This window comes from Diceros bicornis, chromosome 32 (assembly GCF_020826845.1).
Source record: "Diceros bicornis minor isolate mBicDic1 chromosome 32, mDicBic1.mat.cur, whole genome shotgun sequence".
Lineage (NCBI taxonomy): Eukaryota > Metazoa > Chordata > Mammalia > Perissodactyla > Rhinocerotidae > Diceros > Diceros bicornis.
Genome location: NC_080771.1, coordinates 4,240,460 through 4,264,275, shown reverse-complemented (window position 1 = coordinate 4,264,275; position 23,816 = coordinate 4,240,460). Strand labels below are relative to the sequence as shown.

The following is a 23,816-nucleotide window of genomic DNA, read 5'->3' as shown; positions in this document are numbered from 1 at the left end:
GGGAGGCTCTCCTCAGGGAGATTTGGGGGCTTTTTCATTTGTTGGAAAGCAAGCAGACCAGACGGCTGCTCCCCAACATGAGGGGCAAAGGAGAGGGCAAAAGACACAGAGAATCCGATGCTGGGCCGCCCCTGGTGAGGGCCTGTCTGGGCCGGCATGGGGAATGAGCAGGGTCTCCACACACACCAAGGAGGGGGAGGAGACTCCCATGGGGTGACTCCCCTGAGGCACTCTCTCGCTTACACCCACCCATTCACAGACATGGGGAAACTGAGGCCGGGAGAGAGGAAGGGACTCGACAGAGAGTAGCCTCTGCTGAGACCTGAAGCCTGGCCTCCTCATTCCCAGGCCAGCCCGGAGCTCAGGACTTCTCATCAAGCAGGCTCTCCCTCCACAGCCCCTCATCCCCAAATCACAGCTCTCCCCAGACCTCAAAGGCTCCTGGGGTCTGGAAGCTCCGCCCACATCCCCAAGCCCCCTGATCCTCTGTAGCCACGGCCCGCCAGGGGGCTCCCCATCCTCGAGACGCCCCCTTTCCTTCTACCTTCCATCTAGTCCCCGGGACTCCCCCAAGGGGAAACCGAGGCAGCCCCTCCCTAAGCCTGGCGGCCGGGCCGGCTCCGAGGCCAGCTGTCCGAGTCCCGGGGCGGGAGCCTGGGCGCCCGCCGTGTCCCCGCCGTCCCCGCGCCGGCTCAGGGGCACTCACCGCGGCCGCCACTCCGGGCCCCGCTCCGCTCCGGCCCGGGCTGCGCGGGCTCTCGGTCCGCCCGCCGTGCCCCCGCCGCGGGCCGGCCCTGTCCCCGGGCACCCGCCCCCGCTGCCGCCCACCCCACCCCTGCGCGGCCGGCCACGCCCCTGCGGTCCCCGCGCCCCGCCCCCGGCGCCGCCCCCGGCCGCCCCGAGCGCTCCGAGCGCCGGCGGAGAGCGGCGGGAGGGGGCCGGGCGCCCGCGGGGCGGGGCGGCTGTGCTGTGACCCGCCAGGTGCGCCCCTCTCAACCCGAGAGGCCCTCAGGACAAGTCGGGAAGTCCTCGGGCATCTCAAGCCTTGACGTTGTGGAGTCCCAGAGCCGCCGCCTCTGGAGCGGGCTGGGTTACGTGGTGGGCGAGGGCATCACAGTTCCTCTTTCTTCCTTGTCCTTGGCACCCTTCCGTTGGAGTTCAGGAGCAGCGTCTCGGTTCAGCGCTCACAGCGTCTCTCACACTGCCGGTCCTCCCCGCGGCAATATCTAACCAGAACTGGACAGCACTGTTTCCTTTCCATTAAATTAAGTCTATTTTATTTTATGATTTCCTATTCTTCCGAGCACGCCACACTGGTTTTCTATCGAAGGTATTAATATAAACGTTCCTTTTAAAACACTTGTATTTGGAAAATTTTAAATGGAATTCAATTTAAAGGAAAATCCTGACATTAACAAAGAGCTTACTATGTGCCAGGCTGTACACACCTTAACTCAGTTAATCCTATCTGCAGGGTAGTGACTATCATTATCCTCAGTTTATAAAGAAACAAACTGAGACACGGACAAGTGTGTTCGCCTGCCCAAGTAGTGACAGCAGAGCCAAGATTTGCCCCCAGGCGCCTGGCTCCAAAGGTTGTGCTCTAACCACTACCCCACACTGCCTCCAGATAAATACCTGCAGGGGGGTGCACAGTCGGCTGAGGTTGAAGGTTGAATGCTGCGTTCCAAGGATGGACACTACCCCAGGGAAATCCTGGATGGTGTACAGCTCTGTCTATGAGGATGTTCACCACCATCTTCTCTGTAACGGCGAAAAGCTGGAAGCCTCCTGATTGCCCAATAATAGGAGATTACTTAAGAAACTGACAGGGCAACTGAGCCTGGAAAACTTAACTGACTCATCTTCTCTCATACCCCAATCCAACCTGGGACCAAATTTTCCAGCTTGACCTTCAAAATATATCCAGAAGGCAGCTATTTCTTACTACATCTACCATTATCGCCTGGGTCCAAATCACCATGCGTCTCACCTGGGTTACGGCAAGAGCTCCTAGCCACTCTCCATGATTCCAGCTACAGTCTCTCTTCAACACAGCAGCCACAGTGAGCCTGTAAAAAACGTCAAATTATGTCATTCCTCTGCTGAAACCCCTCCAGTGAGTCCCATCTCAGAGTAAAAGTCAAAGAAATCCTTACAATTGCTGTTTGTGCCCAGTGCCCTCTCTGAACCCCTCCTCATTCTCCACTCATTCATTCTGCTCCAGCCACTGGTCTCCTGGCTGTTTCTGGAAAATGCCAAGCCTGCTGCCACCTCTGGGCCTTTGCATTTGCTCCTCCCTCTGCCTGGAATGCCCTTCCTCTAGAAATCTACATGGCTCCCTCCTTCTCCTCTCTCAGGCCTTTGCTTCAGTGTGACTTTCTCGGCGAGGCCTTCCCTGACCATCCTGTGTACAATTGCAGCCACTCCCCCCACATCCCTTTGCCTGCTTTATTTTGTATTTTTCTCTATTGCACTTATCTGTACACAACATCCTATATATTTAAGTATTTATCGTCTTTGGTGTCAGTCTCTCACACAAAAGAACATGAGCTCTGAGGAACAGGAACCTTACTATCTTGTTCCCTGCCTCATCCCAGGGCCTAGCATGGGGACTGGCATGCAATAAATATTTGTTATGTGAATGTACCACAAATGATGCTGTAATTCTAATAACCAATGAAAGTGAATGAACTATTGCAGCCTCACAAACATCACGTTGAGTGAAAGAATCCAGATGCAAAAGCATAATACTGTCCGATGTCATTTATATAAAGTTCAAAAGCAGGAAAAACTAAATTACAGGGATTGGAGCCAGGATAGAGGTTACCACTGGGGAGGAGGTTGGAGGTAGTGACCAGGAGGGGGACAAAGGGGATTTCTGGGGTGCTAGTAGTATTCTACGTTTTTTTTTATCTGAGTGGTGGCCACATGGGTGCAAATACTTTGTGAAAACTGATCAAGCTAAACACTTATGATATTTGCATTTTCCTTTATGCTTGTTATATTTTAATAGAAATTTATTTATTTTATTTATTTATTTTTGCGTGTGTGAGGAAGATCAGCTCTGAGCTAACATCCAACCAATGCCAATCCTCCTCTTCTTGCTGAGGAAGACTGGCCCTGGGCTAACATCCGTGCCCATCTTCCTCCACTTTATATGGGACGCTGCCACAGCATGGCTTGACAAGCGGTGCGTTGGTGCGCACGCAGCCGGGATCCGAACCTGCGGAAACCTCGGGCCGCCAAAGCGGAGCATGCGCACTTAACCACTGCGCCACCGGCCCGGCCCCTAGAAACTTATTTTGAAAAGATGCTATAGAGGCATGTTTATTAGCATACAGAAACGTCCATAGTATAAGGCTAAATTCATAAGGTAAGTTGCTTTTCAAGAAGAATGCCAAGACAACTCATGGGGAAAGAGTAGTGTTTTCAACAAATGGTGCTGGGAAAATTGGATAGCCTCATGCAAAAGAACGAATTTGGACCCCCCACCTCATACTATATACAAAAACTAATTCAAAATGGATCAAAGACCTCAATGTAAGAGCTGAAATATAAAAGTCCTGGAAGTCAGTCTAGGTGTGACTCTTCCTGACCTTGGCTGGGGCAGTGATTTCTCAGATGACACCTAAGCACAAGCAACCAAAGAAAAATAAATTGGACTTGATTAAAATCACGAACTTTTGTGCTTCAAAGAACACTATCAAGAAAGTGAAAAGACAACCAAGAGAATGGGAGAAAATATTTGCAAATCATGTTCAGAATATACAAAGGACTCCTAAAACTCAACAATGAAAAGACTAATGCAATTTTTTAAATGAGTAAAGGATTGGAGTGGACATTACTCCAAGGGAGATGTGGCCAATAAACACATGAAAAGATGCTCAACATCATTAGTCATTAGGGAAATACAAATCAAAACCACAATGAGATACCACTTCACACCCACAGAGGTGGCTATAATCAAAAAGATAGAAAACAACAAGTGTTGGCAAGAATGTGGAGAAGTTGAAACCCTCACACATTGCTGGTAGGGACGTAAATGGTGCTGCTGATGTGGAAAATAGTTTGGCGGTTCTTCAAAAAGTTAAACAGAGAGTTACCATATGACCCAGCAACTCCACTCCAGGGTGTGTACTCAAGAGAATGGAAAACACATGTGCACACAAAAACTTGTACACATATGTTCATAGCAGTGTTATTCACGATAGCCAAAATGTAGAAACAACCCAAATGCCCATCAACCAATGATTGGAAAAATAAAATGTGGTATATCCATACAATGGAATATTATTCAGCCATAAAAAGGAATGAGGTATTGAAACCTGCTACAACATAGACAGACCTTGAAAACATTATGCTAAGTGAAAGAAGCCAGACACAAAATGCCACGTATTGTATGAATCCATTTATATGAAATGTCCAGACTAGGCAAACCTGTAGAGACAGAAAGGAGAGTCGTGGTTGCCAGGGCCTGGAAGGAAGAAGGAATGGGGAGTGACTGAATGGGAACCAGGTTTCTTTTTGGCATGATGAAAATGTTCTGGAATTAGATCATGATGATGGCTACACAACCTTGTGAATATATTAAAAACCACTGAATTATATACCTTAAAAGGATGAATTTTATGCTATGTGAATTATATCTCAATAGAAAACAAGTGGGTTTCAAAAATGTTTTGTGTAGTATGCCCCTAGTCTGTAATAAAATTCTATGAATATGTGCATTGAAAAACCTAAAAGACTATCCTTCAAAATTTACTTACAACCGTAAGAGGATTTTTAAAACTCTTTTTTGCTAACCTGTATTTCCTAATAAGTATATGTTACTTGTATAATAATAATTTTATAAAACTTTTCAGTGAGTTAAGAGGCATCTATCAAAACCTCTCTGTGTTCAGGACCCTATACCAGGGACAGGCATTTGGGACCCTTTGGTGACATTCCTGTCCCCAGGTGCTCTGACCCAGGCACCAGCCAGGCAGTGCTCAGAAGGGGCAGGAGGACAAAGCTCCTGGGAATCCCCAGGCCTGGGACTTTTCCTCTTCAGGAGAAACCCTCCAGATTGTGTCATTTAAAGTTCTCCCTGGTCAGGAGGCTGGTGGAGGGACAGATCGCCAGTTGCCTGTGCCCCAGGGCTGCCCCAGGAGCTAGGACTATCTCTGGCAGGTCTGGGAGGGAGGAGGCCCTGCCCAGCATAGCTGCTGCTGCTGACACAGAAGGTCACCTGGCCTCACACCAGCCTCCATGCTGGTCCCCCCTCCAAGCAGCCCACCCACCCCAGTCCAAACCCTTCCACAACCAGCCCAGATGGATGAACACACGAATGGCTCCCCCACGCCCAGATGCACCAGCGTCCTTACGCTCTCGTCCCCCTGCCTCTATGTTTTGCTCACTCTGTGCTCCAGTGGGAGGCAACAGGTGAAAAGAGCATGGGCTTTGGACTCAAGCGAACCTGGATTTGAATCCCAGCTCTACTTATTAGCTCTATGCCCTTGAGCCAGTGATTTGACCTTGGCCTCAGTTTCCCTAAAACAGTTAAGTGGTGCTGACAATCCACTTAGATCTTGTCATGAGGAATACATATACTAGGACTTGGCACATTTCCTGCACATAGAAAGCACTAAACACTTTATAATATGAATGTTACCATTTATTGAGCACTTACTGTATGCCAGGCACTGTACTCTCATCTGTCATATGATCCTCACAACATCTTTATGAAATGGGTACTATTCTTTGTCCCCACTCTCGAGATGAAGAGACTAAGTTTCCAAGGGGTAAATAATTGGCGTAAGGTGACCCAGCTACAGAATGGTGGCAGTGTTAGTCAAGCCCACTTTTCCCTCCTTTTATTGGGGCCGTACCTATCCTTCTTTGCCCACCTCCCTCAAGGAAGCTGCCCAGACCCCCACCATCCCCACGGGACTCTCTCAGTCCTCTGAAGTGCCGAGGAGCAGCCTGCCTGTACGCTCGTTTGCTCTCGGCCTAGATGGCGTTCTGTTTCAGCTCACACTCATGTGTCCATCCTGGGTTCCCATCAGACTGTGAGCCCTTGAGGGCTCTGGACATCACTTTATCATTGCAGGACCTCAGCCTGTGGCCCAGTGCTTGGCCCGAGTTTGTTTGTTGAGTGACATTAAAAGAGGGATAATGTGTGAGGGAAGGACACATCAGGGCAGGCAGCTTTCCACGGAGCTGCCTCAAACCTGGGGAACCCGACGTGCCTTGGTCTCTTGGGCAGCGTCTGGCCTCACTCCATTTCCACCGTAAGACAAGACCCAGCATTTCGTCACTTCCCTCCGCCTTCTGCCCTCACCCAACTCCAAGCTCACCAGGGAATTGGGCAACTTTTGCTGAGGATCAGACACCCATCAAACATAATCCAGCTGCCCTGAAGAACAGGCCCCTCCTCCGCAGACCCCTTGATGTGTCTCCTCTCTCTTCTTCTCCTCTGCCATATGGTTTCCAGAATCGCCTCCGTTTTCTCAAACCCTTCCATTCTAACCCCAAACTAACACATTCCGCTTCAGCAAAACAAAATGTTCCACCAACGGAACTCACTGTCTTTGAAAAACAGTTCCTCAATCCTCCATCTAATTAACTCACAGCCAGCCCACCACATGCTTCTTTTTAAACTTGAAAAAAAGGCACCTCCTTCATCTGCGTGGACACAGATGCCTTCTTGGAGAAGCAGAGTGCTGCCTTTTCAGGCGCTCTGTGTAGGACACAGACCTTAAAACTATATGATGGCCCTAAACCGTCACCCAAACTACTCATCAAAGGCTTCACCCCAAGAAACAGATCTCCCAGGAACACAAGGTGTGTGTGTTCTGCTGATCACTAAAGTTCGATTCTCCCCACATCTGAGCCACGAGTCCTTACACAGATCAGAGGTCCTGACAGTCCTGAAGCTGGGTGAGGCCCAGGAGGGGCTGAGGCGTCCCCCACCCTGCTGTGTAGAATCGAGGCCCACACCCCAGACCCCTCTGTCATGTCTCAGTACAGCCACAGCGGCGCCCCACATCGCACTCTGTCTGTCGCCCCAATTTTAAAATCCTACCATATTAAGAAGCTTTGAGGGTTATTTTGAAAAAGAATTTTTTAATAACAATATTAGTTTCAGGGATACATCATAATGATTTGATATTTGTATATATTATGAAATGATCACCACAATAAGTCTAGTTACTGTCTATCACCATACGTAGTCACAGAATTCTTTTTTTAAGATCTACTCTCTAAGCAACTTTCAAATATGCAATACAGTATTATTAACAGTACTATTAACTATAGTGACTACGCTGTACATTACATCCCCATGACTTATTTATTTTATAACTGGGCATTTGTACCTTTTGACCCATTTTGCCCACCTCCCATCCCCACCTCTGTCAACCACTAGTCTGTTCTCTGTATCTATGAGCTTTTTTTTTTCCTAGATTCCATATATAAGTGAGGTGATACAGTATTTGTCTTTCTCTGTCTGACTTATTTCACTTAGCATAATGCCCTCAAGATCCATCCATGTTGTTGCAAATGCCAAGATTTCATTCTCTTTTTTTTTTTGGCTGAATAATATTCCGTTGTATCTATATATCACAATTCTTTATCCATCCATCCATCAACGGACATTTAGATTGATCTTGGCTATCGTAAATAATGCTGCCATGAACGTGGGGGTGCATACATCTTTTTGAGTTAGTATTTTTGTTTTCTTCAGATAAATACCCAGAAGTGGACGTGCTGGATCATATGGTAGAAAACCGTTGAGATTTTTATAATTTTATTTATTTATTTTTTCCCCCAAAGCCCCAGTAGATAGTTGTATGTCATAGTTGCACATCCTTCTAGTTGCTGTATGTGGGACGCGGCCTCAGCATGGCCGGAGAAGCGGTGCGTCGGTGCGCGCCCAGGATCTGAACCTGGGCCGCCAGCAGCGGAGCGCGCGCACTTAACTGCTAAGCCACGGGGCCGGCCCCTGTTGAGATTTTTAAAAGTTTCTGTGTGTACCCCCAGCTGGGGAAAAGCAAGATTGATGTGAGTGGGTTCTGTGTCACCTGCAAACACACACCTCGCAGGCTTGTGTTTTCTTTGCAGGCCTGTGGGGGCACAGCTGTGAGTGATCAGGTCTCGTTGAATTTGTCAAAGGAGGTGTGTCGTGCTGGCGTCCCCAGCTTGTCAGCCCACGGAGTGCCGGTGACGGGGGGGATTCAGGTATTTGCCCAGTGGCGCTCGGAGGATCCTTGACTTAATCTCATGTTGCAATTAGGGAAACTGAGATTCAGAGAGGAGCGGTGGGCTGCCCAAGTCACACAGCGAGTCAGGGCTGAGCTGGAGGCTCAGCCCTGGTCACCACGCGTCCACATTCACACGCTCATTCATTCATTCATTCATTCACACGATTACTGAGCACCCACCGTGGGGCGGGCACTGCAGTAGCACTGGGGACAGAATGCTGACACAGAGTCGTGGCATTTGAGACCGTGGAATAAACAAATAAACAAAACCACGATGGGTCTCGACAGAGGGGTCAGGGAAAGCCGCACAAAGGTGAGGCAGCCGCGCTGCATCCTGAGGATAAGAAAGAGCCAGTCGTGGAAGAGCCACTGCCGGCTGAAGGAATTGCGAGGACAAAGGCCAGGAGGCACGTCTGAGGAACCGAAAGCAGGCCGCGACGGCCGGTGTGTGGTAGGCGACGCAGGGAGTGGTGCGAAATGAGGTCGGGCGGCGAGCAGCAGCAGACCACAGAGGCTTCAGAGAGAGTCTGGACTTACTCTGAGTGCCGTGCGAAGCCACTGAAGGGTCCAAGCAGTTTGAATTCTAGAAGAGTTTGAATTCTGTAAGACACTTCTAGACTCTGAGATGCAGCATTTCCCTTCTGGCTCCCCTTCTCACCATCTGGCTTCAGTACTGCAGGGGGGAGATGCCTACGCCTGTGTCTCCCACCAGGACCGCGGGGCCTTGCCTGTCCTTGCGGACACGTAAAGCTCTGTGCTGCAGAGAACAGCCAACACCCGGCCGGTGGGCAAGCCTGGGGTCTCCCGGTCACTCTAGTCCAGCTAGGTACTTCCTATGCAGGCCAGACACCCCTGTATGTCCGGGGGTTTCCAAAGAGCGTCTCCCACCCCGAGAAGAGGAAGCAGTGGCTTCCACACTCTTGCCTATGGTTGCTGGCTGCTGCGTGAGAGGCTCACAGGCTGCAGAGAAGGGCTCAGAGTCTCGCACGTTCTGGGCTCAGGTAGAGAGTGAGGGAGGAAACTGGAAAGCTGCAGGACAGGACCCAGGGGGAGGAGGGGGAGAGAGTTCCAGCCATGCTCTACACGGAGCCGGCGTCTCCCTGCCACACCAGGCCGTCTGTGGGGCAGTGCAAGACAGAGATGAATGAGATACTGCCCCGCACTCAAGGGGCTCACCAGCCAGCAGGCCAGAGGCCACCATTCATGGCACTCTCCTTGAGCTAAACCAACCTGACATATATGGGTCCTCTTTTTATAACAGCGATGGCACTGCAGAGCAGTGGGCCAATAAGTAAACACAGGGAAAAAAACACCAGACCTCCTACCTCACACCCCACACAAAAATCTACCCTAAGTGTGTTCTAGAGTGCCAAATGAGAAAGGCAGACTAGAAAGGTTTCAGAATAACAAGACAGGCCAGTACTGATATAGTGCTTACCACCAGCATCGTTCTAAGTGCTTTGTGCATCTTCACTCATCTTAAGCCTCACAATGGCCCATGTAGTTGTTGCAGAAGCAACAATAAAGAAGAACAATAAAGGAGAAATCTCCAGACCTTGGCTGTGAAAGAAAAGATCGATATGGTTGAATACTTTAAAGTCAGCAACTTCTATTCATCAAAATACCCCACTAAGAGAGTACAAATGCACCACAGGATGGGAAAAGATACTGAGAAGCCCATGCACCCAAATGAATAGATAAAGAACACCTAAAAACCATTAAGAAAATAATCCAATCAAAAAGTGAGCAGTGGAGGCCGGCCCGGCGGTGTAGCGGTTAAGTGCTCGCACTCTGCTTCGGTGGCCCAGGGTTTGCAGGTTCAAATCCCGGGTGTGGACCTACACACCGCTCATCAAACCATGCTGTGGCGGCATCCCACATAAAAAATAAAGGAGGCTGGGCACAGACGTTAGCTCAGAGCCAATCTTCCTCAACAAAAAGAGGAAAATTGGCAACAGATGTTAGCTAGGGGCCAATCTTCCTCACCAAAAAAAAAAAAAAAAAAGAGCAGTGCACTTGAACAGGCACTTCACTGAAAAGGATATAAGAATGGCAAATAAGCCCATGAAAAGATGCTCAACATCACTAGTCATTAGGGAAATGCAACTTAAAACCATAATGAGAAAAACACTACATACCCATTAGAATGGCTAAAATAAAGAATACTGACTACATCAAGTGTAGGTGAGGATGTGGACCACCTAGAACTCTCACGTCCTGCTGGTGGGAGTACAAAATGACACAGCCACTCAGGAAAATGTTTGGCATAATCTAGCACAATCTAGCACAGTTAAGGCTCTTCATGCTCTAAGACCCAGTAATTTCACCTCAGATGAATATGTGCACGTGGATAAATGTGTGAGAATATTCCCAGCAGCATTGATCATGATGGCCCAAACTAGAAACAACCCAAATGTGCATCAACAGCCCCCTCCAAAAAAAAGGATAAATTATGATGTATTCAAATAATGGAACAACACAACAATAAAAGTGAAAACACTCCAGCTACACAAAAAAACACTGATAAATCTTTTTCACATAAATGTTGAATGAAAGAAGCAAGACACCAAAGCATACAAACAGTATGTATGGCTCAATTTACATAAAATTCAAAAATGAGTAAAACGAAATTCTATTGTTTGGGGGTCTGTCCATAGATGGTAAATTTACAAAAAAAAAAAAAAAAAAAAGCAAGGAAGCGACGCCCATCAGAATCAGGATTGATCACCTCTGCTGGGAGGGAAGAGACACACAGGACTTCTGTGGGGGCTGGCGAGGTCCTATTTGCCTTGTCCCAGCCTCCTGCCCTCAAGGCCACAGTACTGGTGGCCGTGAATCACAGCACTGCCCAGAGGTTTGGCTTCCCTGGTCCTTTCTGTCGGAGGGTTGGGTGCAGCTTTGCCCAGAGAAAGGCACCAAATGAGACCGTGGGTCTACCCCACCTCCTTTCCACCTCAGGCTCTGGCTCTGCATCCCACCAGCTCTGTGCTCCAAGCCTTAGTTTCTCCATCTGTTAATGGGGCATGATGGCCCATCACGCCTAGCTCACAGGGTAGGATCATGAACACTGCAGAGCTTTGAGAGCTACTGTCCGAATGCCAGAGTCTGTCGCAGACTCCGAGGGACAGCCGGGCTGCTGCAGGGCAATGGGGACAAGAGGCCCAGCTAGATCCCTTCGAGTTAGAGCGGCACCTGCCGTCCTGCCCCGCCCTGCAGCTGTCTCAGCCTGTCAATTGGGTTCAGGACACTCTTTCACCAGCCAGTGGGCGGGGGCGACCAGGGGCAGGTCACACAGCCTATTTCCTGTTTTCAAACCGGGAACTGAGTGAAGCGGCAGCCGCTCGACTGCTTGCCGGGGCCTTGAATGGAGAGCTGAAGGGGCCATCTGACACGCTCTGGACCTCTGGACACGCGCAGGGCCAGAGGCTTCAGGTCAGTGTTCAACCTCAAGCCCAGTGGGCCTCTCCACCCCCTTCTCCTGGAACTCTCCCTCAGTGCCTGTTGGGGGCAGGGTGGGACGGTGAAGCGTTGCTGACAGCCTGTATGTGCGGGGCTTTCCTTAGCGCACTGGGGCAGAGTAGGGACGGCTCCTCGACCCTCCATCACCTCAATCCTTTTTAAGTGCCGATGCTTCTACCACCCCTCATGAGCCTAGGGAATAATTCACCACACCTGTGTTTCTCAAAAAGTGGTGCCAGGGAACCGCCGTATAAGCAGAGCCTTGGGGGACGTGTGTAAAATGCAGACTCCAGGCCACCCCACCCCCAGATCTGCTAGATTGGACTCTCTGATGTTGGAAACCAGGAAATCTGCTTTTCACAAGCCCCCAGCACTCCCCCACCCTGATGCACGTCTAGGAACATGCCCATCCAACGTCCAGGATGGTCTGTCTCCCAGGTCAGGCCAGGCAGCTTTTCTCTGCTCCATTGGAGTCTCACCCCCGATGGACAATCCTCTGCAGCCCCCTCGGGAAGGTGGCATGGGCTCTGAAGGTGGCCTTGTATGCCCATCAGGAGAAGGAATGGACACGGCAGGCAGCCCTTGGAGGGAGGAGTGATGCTCAGGGCACCTGGAAGGGAAGGAACAGAATGGCTGCACACGGATGGCGGAGGAGGCTGGGAAGCTGCTCTGTCCCCTGGACCAAGGACAGGCCTCCAAGCCACAGCACCAACACTTGCAGTATTTTATTGTAAAGTCTAGAAATCTTTGCTATACAGGGTGTGGAGAGGGGAGCGGAGGGAAGGGCCCACAGAACCCCTGTGTAGCTGTCCCCAAAGAGCTTTTGGAGCGACAGGATGGCTTTCCCCATCTCACAGATGAGGAAACTGAGGCTAGAGAGGAACAGGAGGCTGCCTAAGACTCCATGCACGAATGTACAACTTTCTCCTCCCCACTACTCTGTAGTGGGTGACTCCCAGCCGATCTCACAAGAGAAGATGTAAGGGGGCTGGCTTTGGCTGCTGAATTTAACTTTTCTTCTCAGCCCTGGGTTCATGCTCAGCTTTCCCAGGTCTTTACTGGAACGTCCAGCCAAGGCCCTGGTCTCACAGGGTCTCTGGGCAAAGAGCGCCCTGCTTCTGACCTGGCGCCAGCTGCCTGGTCAGGACAGCAGAGCCGGAAAGGCTGGGACCACTGAGGCCAATGCCACTTGCCATCACCCATTTTACAGATGAGCTAACTGAGGAGGTGCATAGGAGTGCCCACAGGAAACACTGGGCCCCCAAGTATCTCGCCCACCAAGAGTCCATTAGGTAAGAGAGTGTGCGGACAAGCTATCTTACCTGAGCACCCACCAGAATGTAGGGAAACTGTCCCTAGCCATCCCTCATCTTGTCAGCAGGACAGGGCTTGTGGCCATACTTCTCAGCTGGAGAAATATTAGATAACTTGCCTGGAGATATGAAATACCTTGCCTACGGGCCCACCATTGGGCAGGATGGGAGGTCTGACTCTTTAAGGAAGACGAGAGAGAAATGAGGTATGCGAGCTCAAGCCTGTGCCGGCTGGGCCAGCTATGCCCCTGCCGCGTGCCTCAGTTTCCTGTCTGTATAAGGTGAGGTTGGAGGGACAGTCCCCAAGAGCCACCCACTGGTGCCCGGCCACCTGGAGAATGTCCCAGGGTTCCTTTCACCTGACGCGGGCTCCTTGCCCCAGCTGACCTCACCTCTCCCCAGGCAGGCCGACCCCAGGAGGCCCTCAGCCCTGGCGCAGGGACGAGTTCTGACCATACCCGGGGCCGTGGCTAAGACTCGAAAGCAGCAGGGGCCTCACCTCTCTCCGGCCACAGTCAGCATAGGGTCCAACCTGGGCGTGCGGTCTGACGGACGAGGGTTGCGGTTCCAGCCCCCTCTGTCCCACTTGCAGCTCTCTCAGATCCTGTTAAGAAGGAGGTAAGGTCTTGTGCACCCTTCTTATTTTGAATTTCTGTGCCTAAGTGGTGCCCTAGCTACTCGCTCCAGCCGAGCTAATGTTTTATTTGTCCCTTTTTCTAATTTGTCCCAGACATTTTATTTTAGTTATTTATATTTTGTGTGTGAGGAAGATCAGCCCTGAGCTAACATCTAATGCCAATCCTCCTCTTTTTGCTGAGGAAGACTGGCCCTGGGCTAACATCCGTGCCCATCTTCCTCTACTTTATATGGGACGCTGCCACAGCATGGCATGACAAGCGGTGCGTAGGTCCACACCCGGGATCCGAACCTGCAAACCCCAGGCTGCCGAAGTGGAGCATTCAAACTTAACCACTACGCCACCAGGCCGGCCACAGACATTTTCAATTCTATTCCAAGTGACACCTTTCTTTAGAGTCATTTATTTCTCAACTATTTCTCAAAGCCTCTATCATGCGTCAGATACTAAGAGGAACTATTAGGCAGTGCCTGGTGTGTGCGGAGCCCTGAGCTGACGCTTTACGTGGTCTGCCTGATTTAACACTCACACCAGCCTCACGAAGGTAGTTCTGTTATTTTGCGCCTTTTTAGGGAACTGAGGCACAGGGAAGTTAAGTAACTTGCCAGGCCCCAGGTCACCTCGGTCACTTATCTGGGTCACAGACAGGTACTGCACACCCTGAACCCCAGGACTCCGGCTGCCTGCCTCCCCCGAGGGGGTGGAGAGGATGCTGAGGTCCAACCAGCCTGTGTCTGTGTCCAGCCCACCACGTGCTGCCTCTTGATCGTGAGCTACTCTAAGTCTCGGTTCCTTTACCATAACGAAGGCTACAAATTCCAACCACACACAGATTCAGATTACGTGCGACAGTGGGTGTTGAGAGCAGCGTGCACAGCCTGGCACGATAAGAGCATGTGGCTTTGCTCATTGGCACACCCACCCACCACGTGACCTTGGGCTAAACCTCAGTTTCCTCATCTGTTATTGGGAGTGGTGGTAGATTTCTGTGGGTGTTAAATAAGATAGTGGATGTGGGGAACCTAGGTGCGTATGAAGTGGGTGTAACAAGTGGTCAATGAATGTTTGCTTAAAGATAGAGAGCGAGAGAGAGGAAAGAGGCATGCCAGTATCCCCACTTCAGCCGCTGAGATTCATTTACATATGTAAAATAAAATGGAGTATTGGGACGTTTTTCTGGACAAGACAGCATCTTTCTCCCATGCTATACTAAAGCCATTACCCATGCTTGAAATCACCTCATTTAAAGTTCGGAGCAACTCGATAAGATAAGGATCCTAACAACAAGAGGAGGGTCTGCTCGGCCTTGGAGTGATCAGTCCAGCAAAGGGCCAGACCCAGCATCTCGTGGCTAGGTGGACAGCTAGGTGGGCAGTGGAGGGCTCAGCAGTGGGGACCGTGACACGGGTCCTGGGCACACTAGCACCCACCAGGAACCCCGACATGAGTGGGCACTCACTTTTCTCTCTTGTCCCCAGGCAGCCTTGGAGCATGGCAAGTCCCAAGCACCCTGGGGGCCCTGGATGGATGGGACACGGAGCCCAGTGCATGGCAGGGACCAAGCAGGAAACATCAGCCACGGGCCCAGACCTCCCACGTCCTGGACCTGAAGGGCATTTAGGTGGGCTTGAGGCTTGGGGCGTGGTTGGGGGATAGAGGTTTGAAGACATTTGAAATACAAATGTGGGTACTTCAATGGATGCCACAAGAGAGCGGGGCAGCTCTCTTAACGTGGGTTATCCCAGTGCAGACACTGAGACAAGGATTCGGTGCAAGTGCTTTATCTGGGAGATGATCGCAGGAGGTATGGCAGGGCAGTGGAAAGTGAGGAAAGGAAGGGCAGGAAGCCAGGATGAGGTGTCCATAAACAGATTAGTGCTGTGGGCAACGGGGGCTCTGTCCCAGCAAGGGTCCTCTGGGAGACTGTGTGTTGTCCCATCCGAGAGGTGAGGAGGCCAGGCTGTCATCCACCAGTCCCATCCCTCATCGGCTGAGGGATGCTCCAGAACATGCTGCTGTGGCCCAAGAAAGCCCGCAAGGTGACAGTCGACAGTCTGTAGGTGCTTCCGGTAGGAAGCCAGTGGGGTGTTCCAGAACAGTGAGTGCCGAGGGGCAGGGCCCTGCGTGACAGCATCCGCTATAGCGCCATCTCCTGGAGCAAATCTCTACTAGTCGTTTACTCATTCATGCAATGGTGCAAGATGCGCCCACTGAACGCCTGCTCTGTTCCCGGCCCTGTGCAAGGTCCTGGGGAAACAGAAGCGAATCAAACACTGTGCTGGCCCTCAAGTTTGCTAGGAAAACGGATCTCTGAAAAATAATTTGAGATGCCACGGACAAGGCTATAGGGGCAAGGTGGCAGGCTCTTACTCTAATGCTGAGGGGCAGCTGAAGTGAAGTGTTGGCTGGGTCTTGAAGGACACGTTGGAGAAGGGCTCCTGGGACCAGTATCCATTAAAATAAAATGCACAATGATTTGTACATTTTTGGTGGGGAAGGATTCTAATCTTTCCCAAGATTCTCACAATAGCTCAGCGCTCAAGTGAGGTTCAAGAAACACTGTGTTCGCTTTCCAGGCAGGGAAAGAGGAGGGCTGCATTTAAGGCAGAAAGAGTGGCATGTGCAAGGAAAAGCAGAGACTGTGGGAAATGAGATGAGAGAGTTAGAAGGGGCCCGCTCGGCTGAGCCTGGAGCCCAGCCCCCTCACGGCTCCCTCCACCATCCAGGGACATGTGCTCAGGAGGCCTGGCCACAGCCGCAGAGTCAGCGTTGTAGGGAGTGCAGAAATGAACAAGCCACAGTCCCGCTTGTCGGGAGCGTGCGGTTTCACAGTGGCCAGTCTGCAGGCCAGAAGTGGACAATGCAACACAAATTCACTGCATTTCACAACCAAGAAACCACGTGGGGTTGATGGACTATCTGAAGCTGCCCGTGGTAGGATGGGTTCAGCCAGGTCGGGCACGGGGGTCTGGGTGATGCCTGACGGAGCCTATAAAGGGCGGGATGGGGAGGGGGATATTCACAGCTCTTCCAGATTCTGACGTCCCCTCTCAGACAGACCCAGCCATGTCCCCGAGCCCTTGCCCCTGAAGTGCACTGACCTGATGCCGTCCTTCCAGAGGCCCGCAGCAGCCCCGGCTCCAACTCCAGCATGACCACGCGGGAGCTGCAGGAGTACTGGCGCGGCGAGAAGGGCTGCTGGCGGCGCGTCAAACTGCTCTTTGAGATCAGCTCGGCCCGCATCGAGGAGAGGAAGGTCTCCAAGTTCGTGGTAAGCGGAGATCAGGAAATGATGGAGTGCCTTTCGCTGCCTCCTTCCTGGCCCTGGGCCTCAGCTTTCCCAACCATGGAATGGGTTGATGCACTGTAACTCACAGAGTTCTTCAGGAGAAATGGTCAAAAAGCAAGATTTCCCACTCGGCACTGTGCTAGGTACTGTAAGGAGTGGTGATGTGTGTCCCGTCCCTGATCCTAAGAGGGAGCTGCTCTAGATCAACCCCACGTCATCCAGTATTAGTCAGCCGGGTCCCTCCTTCACCGTCTGTGCCATATCCCTCTACCATTTATGTTATTATTTATCTAATGTTTTCTTTAAATTGGATCACTTTTTAAGAACACTAAATATATTTATTTCAAAGAGAAATACCTTAAATGGAAAACCAGTACCACATGGCATAAAGAAAAGGTGATCACAAAAGTAAACACAGGGAGAGCTAAGGCTGCTGTTAAATTCTAGCCAGCTGCCGTGGCTGGTGAGAGGCTCTGTGTTCTGGGGCTGCTCCCTCTGGTCGTGTTGGGGAGATATTAATACTACAGAAGAGTCCCACTCAGCCTCCCCTCCCTTAACTAGGACTGGAATAATAATAATAGTTGACGCTGAGTGCTGGCTGCACATTGGGCTCAGTCCCACACGGTCTCAGTGCATTAACTCGTTCAATCCTCACCCAGTGAGGTAGGTACTATTACTGTCTTTGTTTTATGGATGAGAAAACTGAGGCCCAGAGAGGTTAAACTACCTCCCTAAGACCACACGGCTAGACTGCAGTGGAGCTGGATTTCTAACCCAGGTAGTCTGTGCCCTGAATCAGTATTCTCTTGAAAGAGAATTGAAAAAGAATAATTTTCTTGCTATATAACATCACTGCCAGTATACCACCTAAAACCCTCTCCCAAGTGTCCCATATGTGGAAAACACAGATCTAATCCAAGCTCAGATCTAACCCCAGTTCAGGAACCTGAGGCCCAGTTTTGACGATGGAAAGCCAAGAGCGCCCCAGGCCCCCTGCACAGCCGTTCCTGCGCCCTCTCTCCCCTGAGATGCCTCCATGTCTCTGCGTGGTTATTCTCGGGTTGAGTCCTGTCATGATTCGCTTTACAGCCCCACTGATGCCGATGGCAACTGAACACAGAATTGCACACAACCATACGCATTTTCAGGGTATGCTTTAAATTATGATCATCTTTATTTTTATTCTCCGGAGCTCTCTGTTGGTTAAAACCCTCCGTTAGGATGTCGTCGAAGGCTCTCTCTCTTTGCTCCGTAGATGTACCAAATCGTCGTCATCCAGACGGGGAGCTTTGACAGCAACAAAGCCGTCCTGGAACGGCGCTATTCGGACTTCGAGACGCTCCAGAAAAACCTCCAGAAGACCTTCAGGGAGGAGATCGAAGACGTGGTCTTCCCCAGGAAGCACCTGACGGGGAACTTCACGGAGGAGATGATCTCGGAGCGCAAGCTGGCCTTCAAGGAGTACCTGAGCCTGCTGTACGCCATCCGCTGCGTGCGCCGCTCCCGGGAGTTCATCGACTTCCTCACGCGGCCCGAGCTGCGGGAGGCCTTCGGCTGCCTGCGCGCCGGCCAGTACACCAAGGCCCTGGACATCCTGGTGCGCGTGGCGCCGCTGCTGGAGAAGCTGACGGCCCACTGCCCCGTGATGCTGGTGCCGGCCCTCTGCGCCATGCTGGTGTGCCACCGCGACCTCGAGCGCCCGGCCGAGGCCTTCGCGGCCGGCGAGAGGGCCCTGCAGTGCCTGCAGGCCCGGGAGGGCCACCGCTACTACGCGCCCCTGCTGGACGCCATGATCCGCCTGGCCTACGCCCTGGGCAAGGACTTTGCGTCGCTGCAACAGAGGCTGGAGGAGAGCCAGCTGCGGAAGCCCACCCTCCGGGGCTTCACGCTGAAGGAACTCACCGTCCGAGAGTATCTGTACTGAGCGCTCCGCAGGGAAGCTGGGATTTGGGGTCACCATTGCTCGGTGGGCTGTTTGGGTTCATTGTTAATGGGAAGAGCCACTTTGGGCTCTGACTTGCTGGGTGACTTTGGCCCAGCCCCTCCTCTGGTCTCCCATCTGCGTCGAGCAGAGGTGTTCCCGTGCATCCTTGGAAGCCTCTGCTTGTGTCCTGTGTCCCCTTGATGCCAGGCCCACTTCATCTCAGAACCACAAACCCAGCTGCCAAAACACGGGAGAGTGATATCCACCTTACTGGTGTTTTTGTGGGTAGCTGGAGGAGAGGTCACATTGCACACCGTGGACAAAGCGTGATCCATTTCCTTGCAGAGGGCTCTCCCCAGCTGTCCTGAGTCTTTTCTCTCTGCTCCTCCCCCTCCGTGTTGCTCGAAATATTCCCACCCGTTATCCTAAGTATTCTAGCTCCTCCCTCTTAGTGTGTAGACCCAACTCAGCAAAACAAAAGCTCACCTACTGCTCCTTGTCCCCAGGGTGGGGTGTATGCCATCCTTTGAGGGGTGGGAGGATCCTGGGCCAGAACACAATTATGCCTTAAGATTCTCTGATGCAAGGCATTTTCAGCAAGGGAAGTTGCCACCGATTAGAGAAATCATTGGGATCTAACTGTTAGGTTAGGATGGCACACCTCATAGGCCAGGGGTGGGTTTTCACTTGTAAGGCAACTGTGGCTTGAATGGGCTCCCTGGGTTATGTAGACAAGGCCCTGAAGGGAGGGAGGAAGATACTCAGTGGGGCCCCTGGGTAGAAAGAGATTGAATGCTCCACACGGCCCCATTTGAGGGACAATGTTCTGGAAGCTCTCTGATGGATTGGGATGCTCTTGACTGAAGCCTGCAGTCAGGAAACGACACCAAGGGCCCCTGAGTGAAGAGGAGTCTGGACCAATGACCTGGGTTCAATACAGGGCCTGAGCTGATGGTACAGGCTGGTTTGGGCCCAATATGTGTTTAAGGCCGGAAGTCCCTGAAGACCTAAACCATCTGGCTGAGCCTAGAAGGGTGAACTAGAGAGGCTGTAACTCGGGGACCTGAATGTGGGGCACCACTTCGGCCTGTGCAGGGATCTGGCTCAGCAAAGGGTTCACCATAGCAGTGGACGGGCATTCACCAAACTGCACCAGAATGTGTTCAACAGCGACACCATGTGGCAACAAGTGTAGTGGCCCCATCAGGCTCTGTGCTGGGGGCTACAGCCAGGCTGACACCTTTGGACAAGGAGAGCCTTCAGGTCTCTCAGTTTACTCCAGGAGAAGGACACTTCAAGGGGGGGATACTGGACTTCTTGAAAATCTGGGCATAGGGAAAATTAAAGTGTTAAATGGGAAAATGAAAGAGCTGTGAATCTATTTGTAATGGTGAAGAGGATCATACTGGTTTTACAAGTTATTTCATCAAATGCTGTCAGCTGTTAGATGCACCAAATATTCACTAAGAAAGGAAAAATGCCCAACATGCGGAGTTTAATAGGAGATTCCAGCAAAAAGCTGGGAGGCAGAGTTAGCCCCCCGTGAAAGGGTCAATGTGGAATAAACCAGCTACGTAGAAAGGGGCTGTGAGGAAACTTGCAGGAATGAAACATGGCCCTGGGCGGGGAATCTCCTCCTAGAATGTGAACTGCAAGGTTCGGGGTCTGGATACACACAGCATAGGCCAAAATTCGTCGAGCAGAGAGGTCACGTGGCAGTGGTCTCAGGTGGAGGTCCGGGTACCCGGCCCTGCAAATGCAGATTCTCTCTGAAGACGGTCAGTCTCCATCCAGGCCAACAGAGAGGGCAAGGCGCCGTTGAGCTCAGAGGTGCCAAAACGTGGGGGGAAATGTGCATCTCAAATCACATATATATATGGGAGAAGGGGATAGAGAGAATTAAAAAACCCTATATGGGGTAGAGGGATCTATAACATCATATTGGGAAGTTCCCCATCAGGAGCGCTGAAGAAGGGCCAGCTCCCCACAGAGCGCACAGGGAATGGACTTACTCTGCTTCCTGAAAAAGGACTGCTCACCCAGGGCCGCTTCCGGGCTCCCACCCTGCCTCTTCTGAGTGGCACTCGACGCTGCCTTCCCAGTTCTTCAGAAGGCCTTGGCCTGTGGATCCACTGTTGTTACTTCTGGCCATACACACTGTGTCTTCATCCACTACAGGTGTCTGATGGCCTGGGGGGACCCACAATGGCCATCTCCTTCTGGCATCTCTCATTTGCTGAAGTCAGACACCCACTCATTTCTTGGATTCCTGTAACACATCCTTGAATTCCTCAAGCCCCCTCCTCCAGGAAGCTTTCCCTGTTGCCCACCGTGACCCCACCAGGGTACCCCACTTCCCTCTTTGCTTGGGCCCCCTCCTACCTCACCTGTATTGCTTAGTCTGTGTTTCCAGGGGACTTGGGCAGCTGCGTGGTGGCAGCTGGGACTGGACTCTCTTCTCCTGATTCTCAAAAGCTGAGCCCGCAGGAGAGGTGAGAGTGCATGACCTCGAGAGTCAAGGTGGGGCCCCCGAGACCAGAGGCACCAGCATCTCAGGGAGCTTGTTAGAAATGCAGAACTTCAGGCCCCGCCCTAGACCTGCTGCATGAGAATCTGCATGTTAGCAAGAGCGCCTCCCCTCCCTTCACAAGTGCCTCCTAGTAGCTTAAAGTGGGAGAAGCCCTGTGTGGAACTGACTGGAAGGCGCCTTGATGAAAATCATCGCAGAGCCTGGGCAGCCTGCTGTGCAGGTTCCTCCCGTCCCGTCTTCTCCCACACACATGCCCCAGCCCCGGCCCCAGCCCCGGCCCGGAAGCTCTAGGTGGGAGCATCGTGCCTGCCTCACCCACTCCCAGGAACCCACTCTGGGCACTCGGCCCGGCGCCTGCAGGGGGCTCGTGGACACGAAGGCCCGCTCCAGCAGCCGCTCCCTCCTGCCAGCCGGGACGCAGAGCCCCGAGGTCGCCCCTGTGGACAGGATCAGGCATCCATGTGAGACCCGTGCCCTCGGATGCTGGCGGGTCTCTAACCCCCAAGGCAGGATGGGGAAGCGGCATTGCCAGTGGCCGCCCCTGCGCTAAAAACCGGAGCTCGCCAGCACTTTCGGAGCCCTTCTGTGTGTCAGGGCTTCCCTCATCACTGCTAGCCCAGCCAGCTCGGGAGATGTTCTCATCCCATGTCACAGACGAGGACACAGACACTCTGAGAGGGTAAGTGTGGGTAGAGCAGGAAATTAAGCACAGGCCTGTGTGACCCCACGCCTGTGCTCTCCTGAGCCCATGTTGGGGGAGCGGGAGGAGAGGGCTGGGGGTGTCCCTGGTCCTCTCACCCTTAAGGGCCCTTAAAGGTCGTTTCACTCATCTCTGCTTACAGGTGGGGAAACTGAGGGCTGGAGAGGGGACTCACTCAAGGTCACACAGTGGGGACAGCTCCAGGACCATACCTGGGGTGTCCACATCAGAGTGATGGGATCTGGCAGGCGGGCAGACAGAATAACCCCAGGTTGGAATTCCAAGAGGCTGTTTGGGGTCACCCAGCGGGAACTGGGGGCACAGAGTCAGAATTGAGCCTGGGCAGAGGGTGCCCCCAACGCCTACCTGCCCTTCACTCTGTGCTGTTCCCCTAGGGCTGTGACTCTGAGCAGCTCAACCAGCTCCATTTCCACCTGCGGGTAGGGGAGGGGGCGCCCCCACAGCCCCAGCCAGCCCCTCACGGGCTCAGTCACACGCCCCCTCCCTCAGGGGCCAACAACGCCACCGCCCGCCTGTTCTGTCATCCACTTGCCATTTCCCTCCTAGTAGTCTCCTTTTATTTATGTAAATTCATTTGAAAAAGAAACTTCCTGTTACTACCCTAAATGGGGAATCAGAATTGCTATACTTAGAAGGTAGCTATAAAAATAAACACAGTGAAACCTGTCACAGTTACTACACCTCAGGCCTTTGTCTGGGCTGCCCGAGGTCCTCTCTGGAAAGAGCCAGAGACAAGCGTTAGGGACCTGTTATCACTAAGCTGTGCCTTCTCTCAGATTTACTCAGAAGGACTGAAAAATACTGCAAAAGGCAGTAAGTGTTGGACGGCGTGGCAGGATCATCCGACGTTGTCTGTGCATCGTCTGATCCTTGGCCCCCTGGCCCTGGTCCCCCAGACCCTAAGCCCTGTACTCAGTTGCTCCCCAGCCTCTGTCATGGGCCTGGTTTGGGCTTTGCTTGACATCTCTGGCTTTTAACTACCCAGTGAAGAGGTGATGCCCGGGCTCCCGCTCCTGGCTACACACCCTGATACCAGGTAAGACCCCCAAAGGGAGGGGGAGTTCTGGGTCGGTCAAAGCCTGACCCTGCAGCGTGTCCTCTGGTTGGTGTCACTGTGCCCCCACCCTCCGATAAAAGCAAGAGAAGGCCCCTCTCGGGAAGAGGCCGCGCCCGAGCCCCACCCTCCCAGTCCACACCCAGAGTAGGCCCCTCACCAGCCGTATCCGCCTAGCTACGCACCTTCTCATTTTCTCAGTGAACAACGATTGGTGATGCTCCTACTGTGTGCTGGACCCTGGGAAAAACTGGGGACACAGCGGTGAACAGGACAGACCCAGACGCCACCGTCATCAAGGTGACAGGTTAGAAGGGAGCCACCCGCAGGGCAAACGGAAGCTGGGACAGAATGGTCTCCTTCATCCAGGGCAGGCTTCTCAGAGGAGGGGGTGTGTGAGGGAGCTACAGGGGAAGCTAGGGAGGCAGCACCGGGCCGTGGGGAGGGGAGAATTTTAGGCAGAGGGAAAGCAGAAGCACAACCCCGAGGCAGGAACCTCTTCCATCCCTGGGGACCCAGGACTGGGCCCGGGAAGGAGGCAGGCCCAGGACGGCACCTCCCCAACGTGCCACCTGCTGTGCTCGCCGACAGGAAGGTTCCAGGTGAGGACAGAAAGACCCCCATGCCGTCGCCCATCTCCAGTAAC

The 23,816-nt window shown here is 52.3% G+C and overlaps 2 protein-coding genes across 3 annotated transcripts in view; one reads left to right on the top strand and one right to left on the bottom strand.

Annotated features, from left to right (window-relative positions):
* NOD2 (nucleotide binding oligomerization domain containing 2) overlaps positions 1 to 756 on the bottom strand; it is a 36,312-nt gene extending 35,556 nt beyond the window's left edge. Inside the window, exon 1 of the mRNA XM_058527788.1 lies at positions 707 to 756. The gene's annotated coding sequence lies outside the window, so the exon portion shown is untranslated. The remainder of the gene's footprint in view (positions 1 to 706) is intronic.
* A 10,808-nt stretch (positions 757 to 11,564) lies between these two features.
* On the top strand, positions 11,565 to 20,232 carry SNX20 (sorting nexin 20). Of its 2 annotated transcripts, XM_058527785.1 has the most exons (4): positions 11,565 to 11,675; positions 15,131 to 15,273; positions 16,772 to 16,923; positions 18,197 to 20,232. In XM_058527785.1, exons 2-4 carry the CDS (start codon positions 15,144 to 15,146, stop codon positions 18,863 to 18,865), a joined length of 951 nt encoding a protein of 316 aa, XP_058383768.1. In that variant the 5' UTR covers positions 11,565 to 11,675; positions 15,131 to 15,143; the 3' UTR covers positions 18,866 to 20,232. The 2 variants fall into 2 exon arrangements, with proteins under 2 accessions (XP_058383768.1, XP_058383769.1); XM_058527786.1 differs by lacking the exon at positions 15,131 to 15,273.
* The last annotated feature ends 3,584 nt before the right edge of the window (positions 20,233 to 23,816 follow it).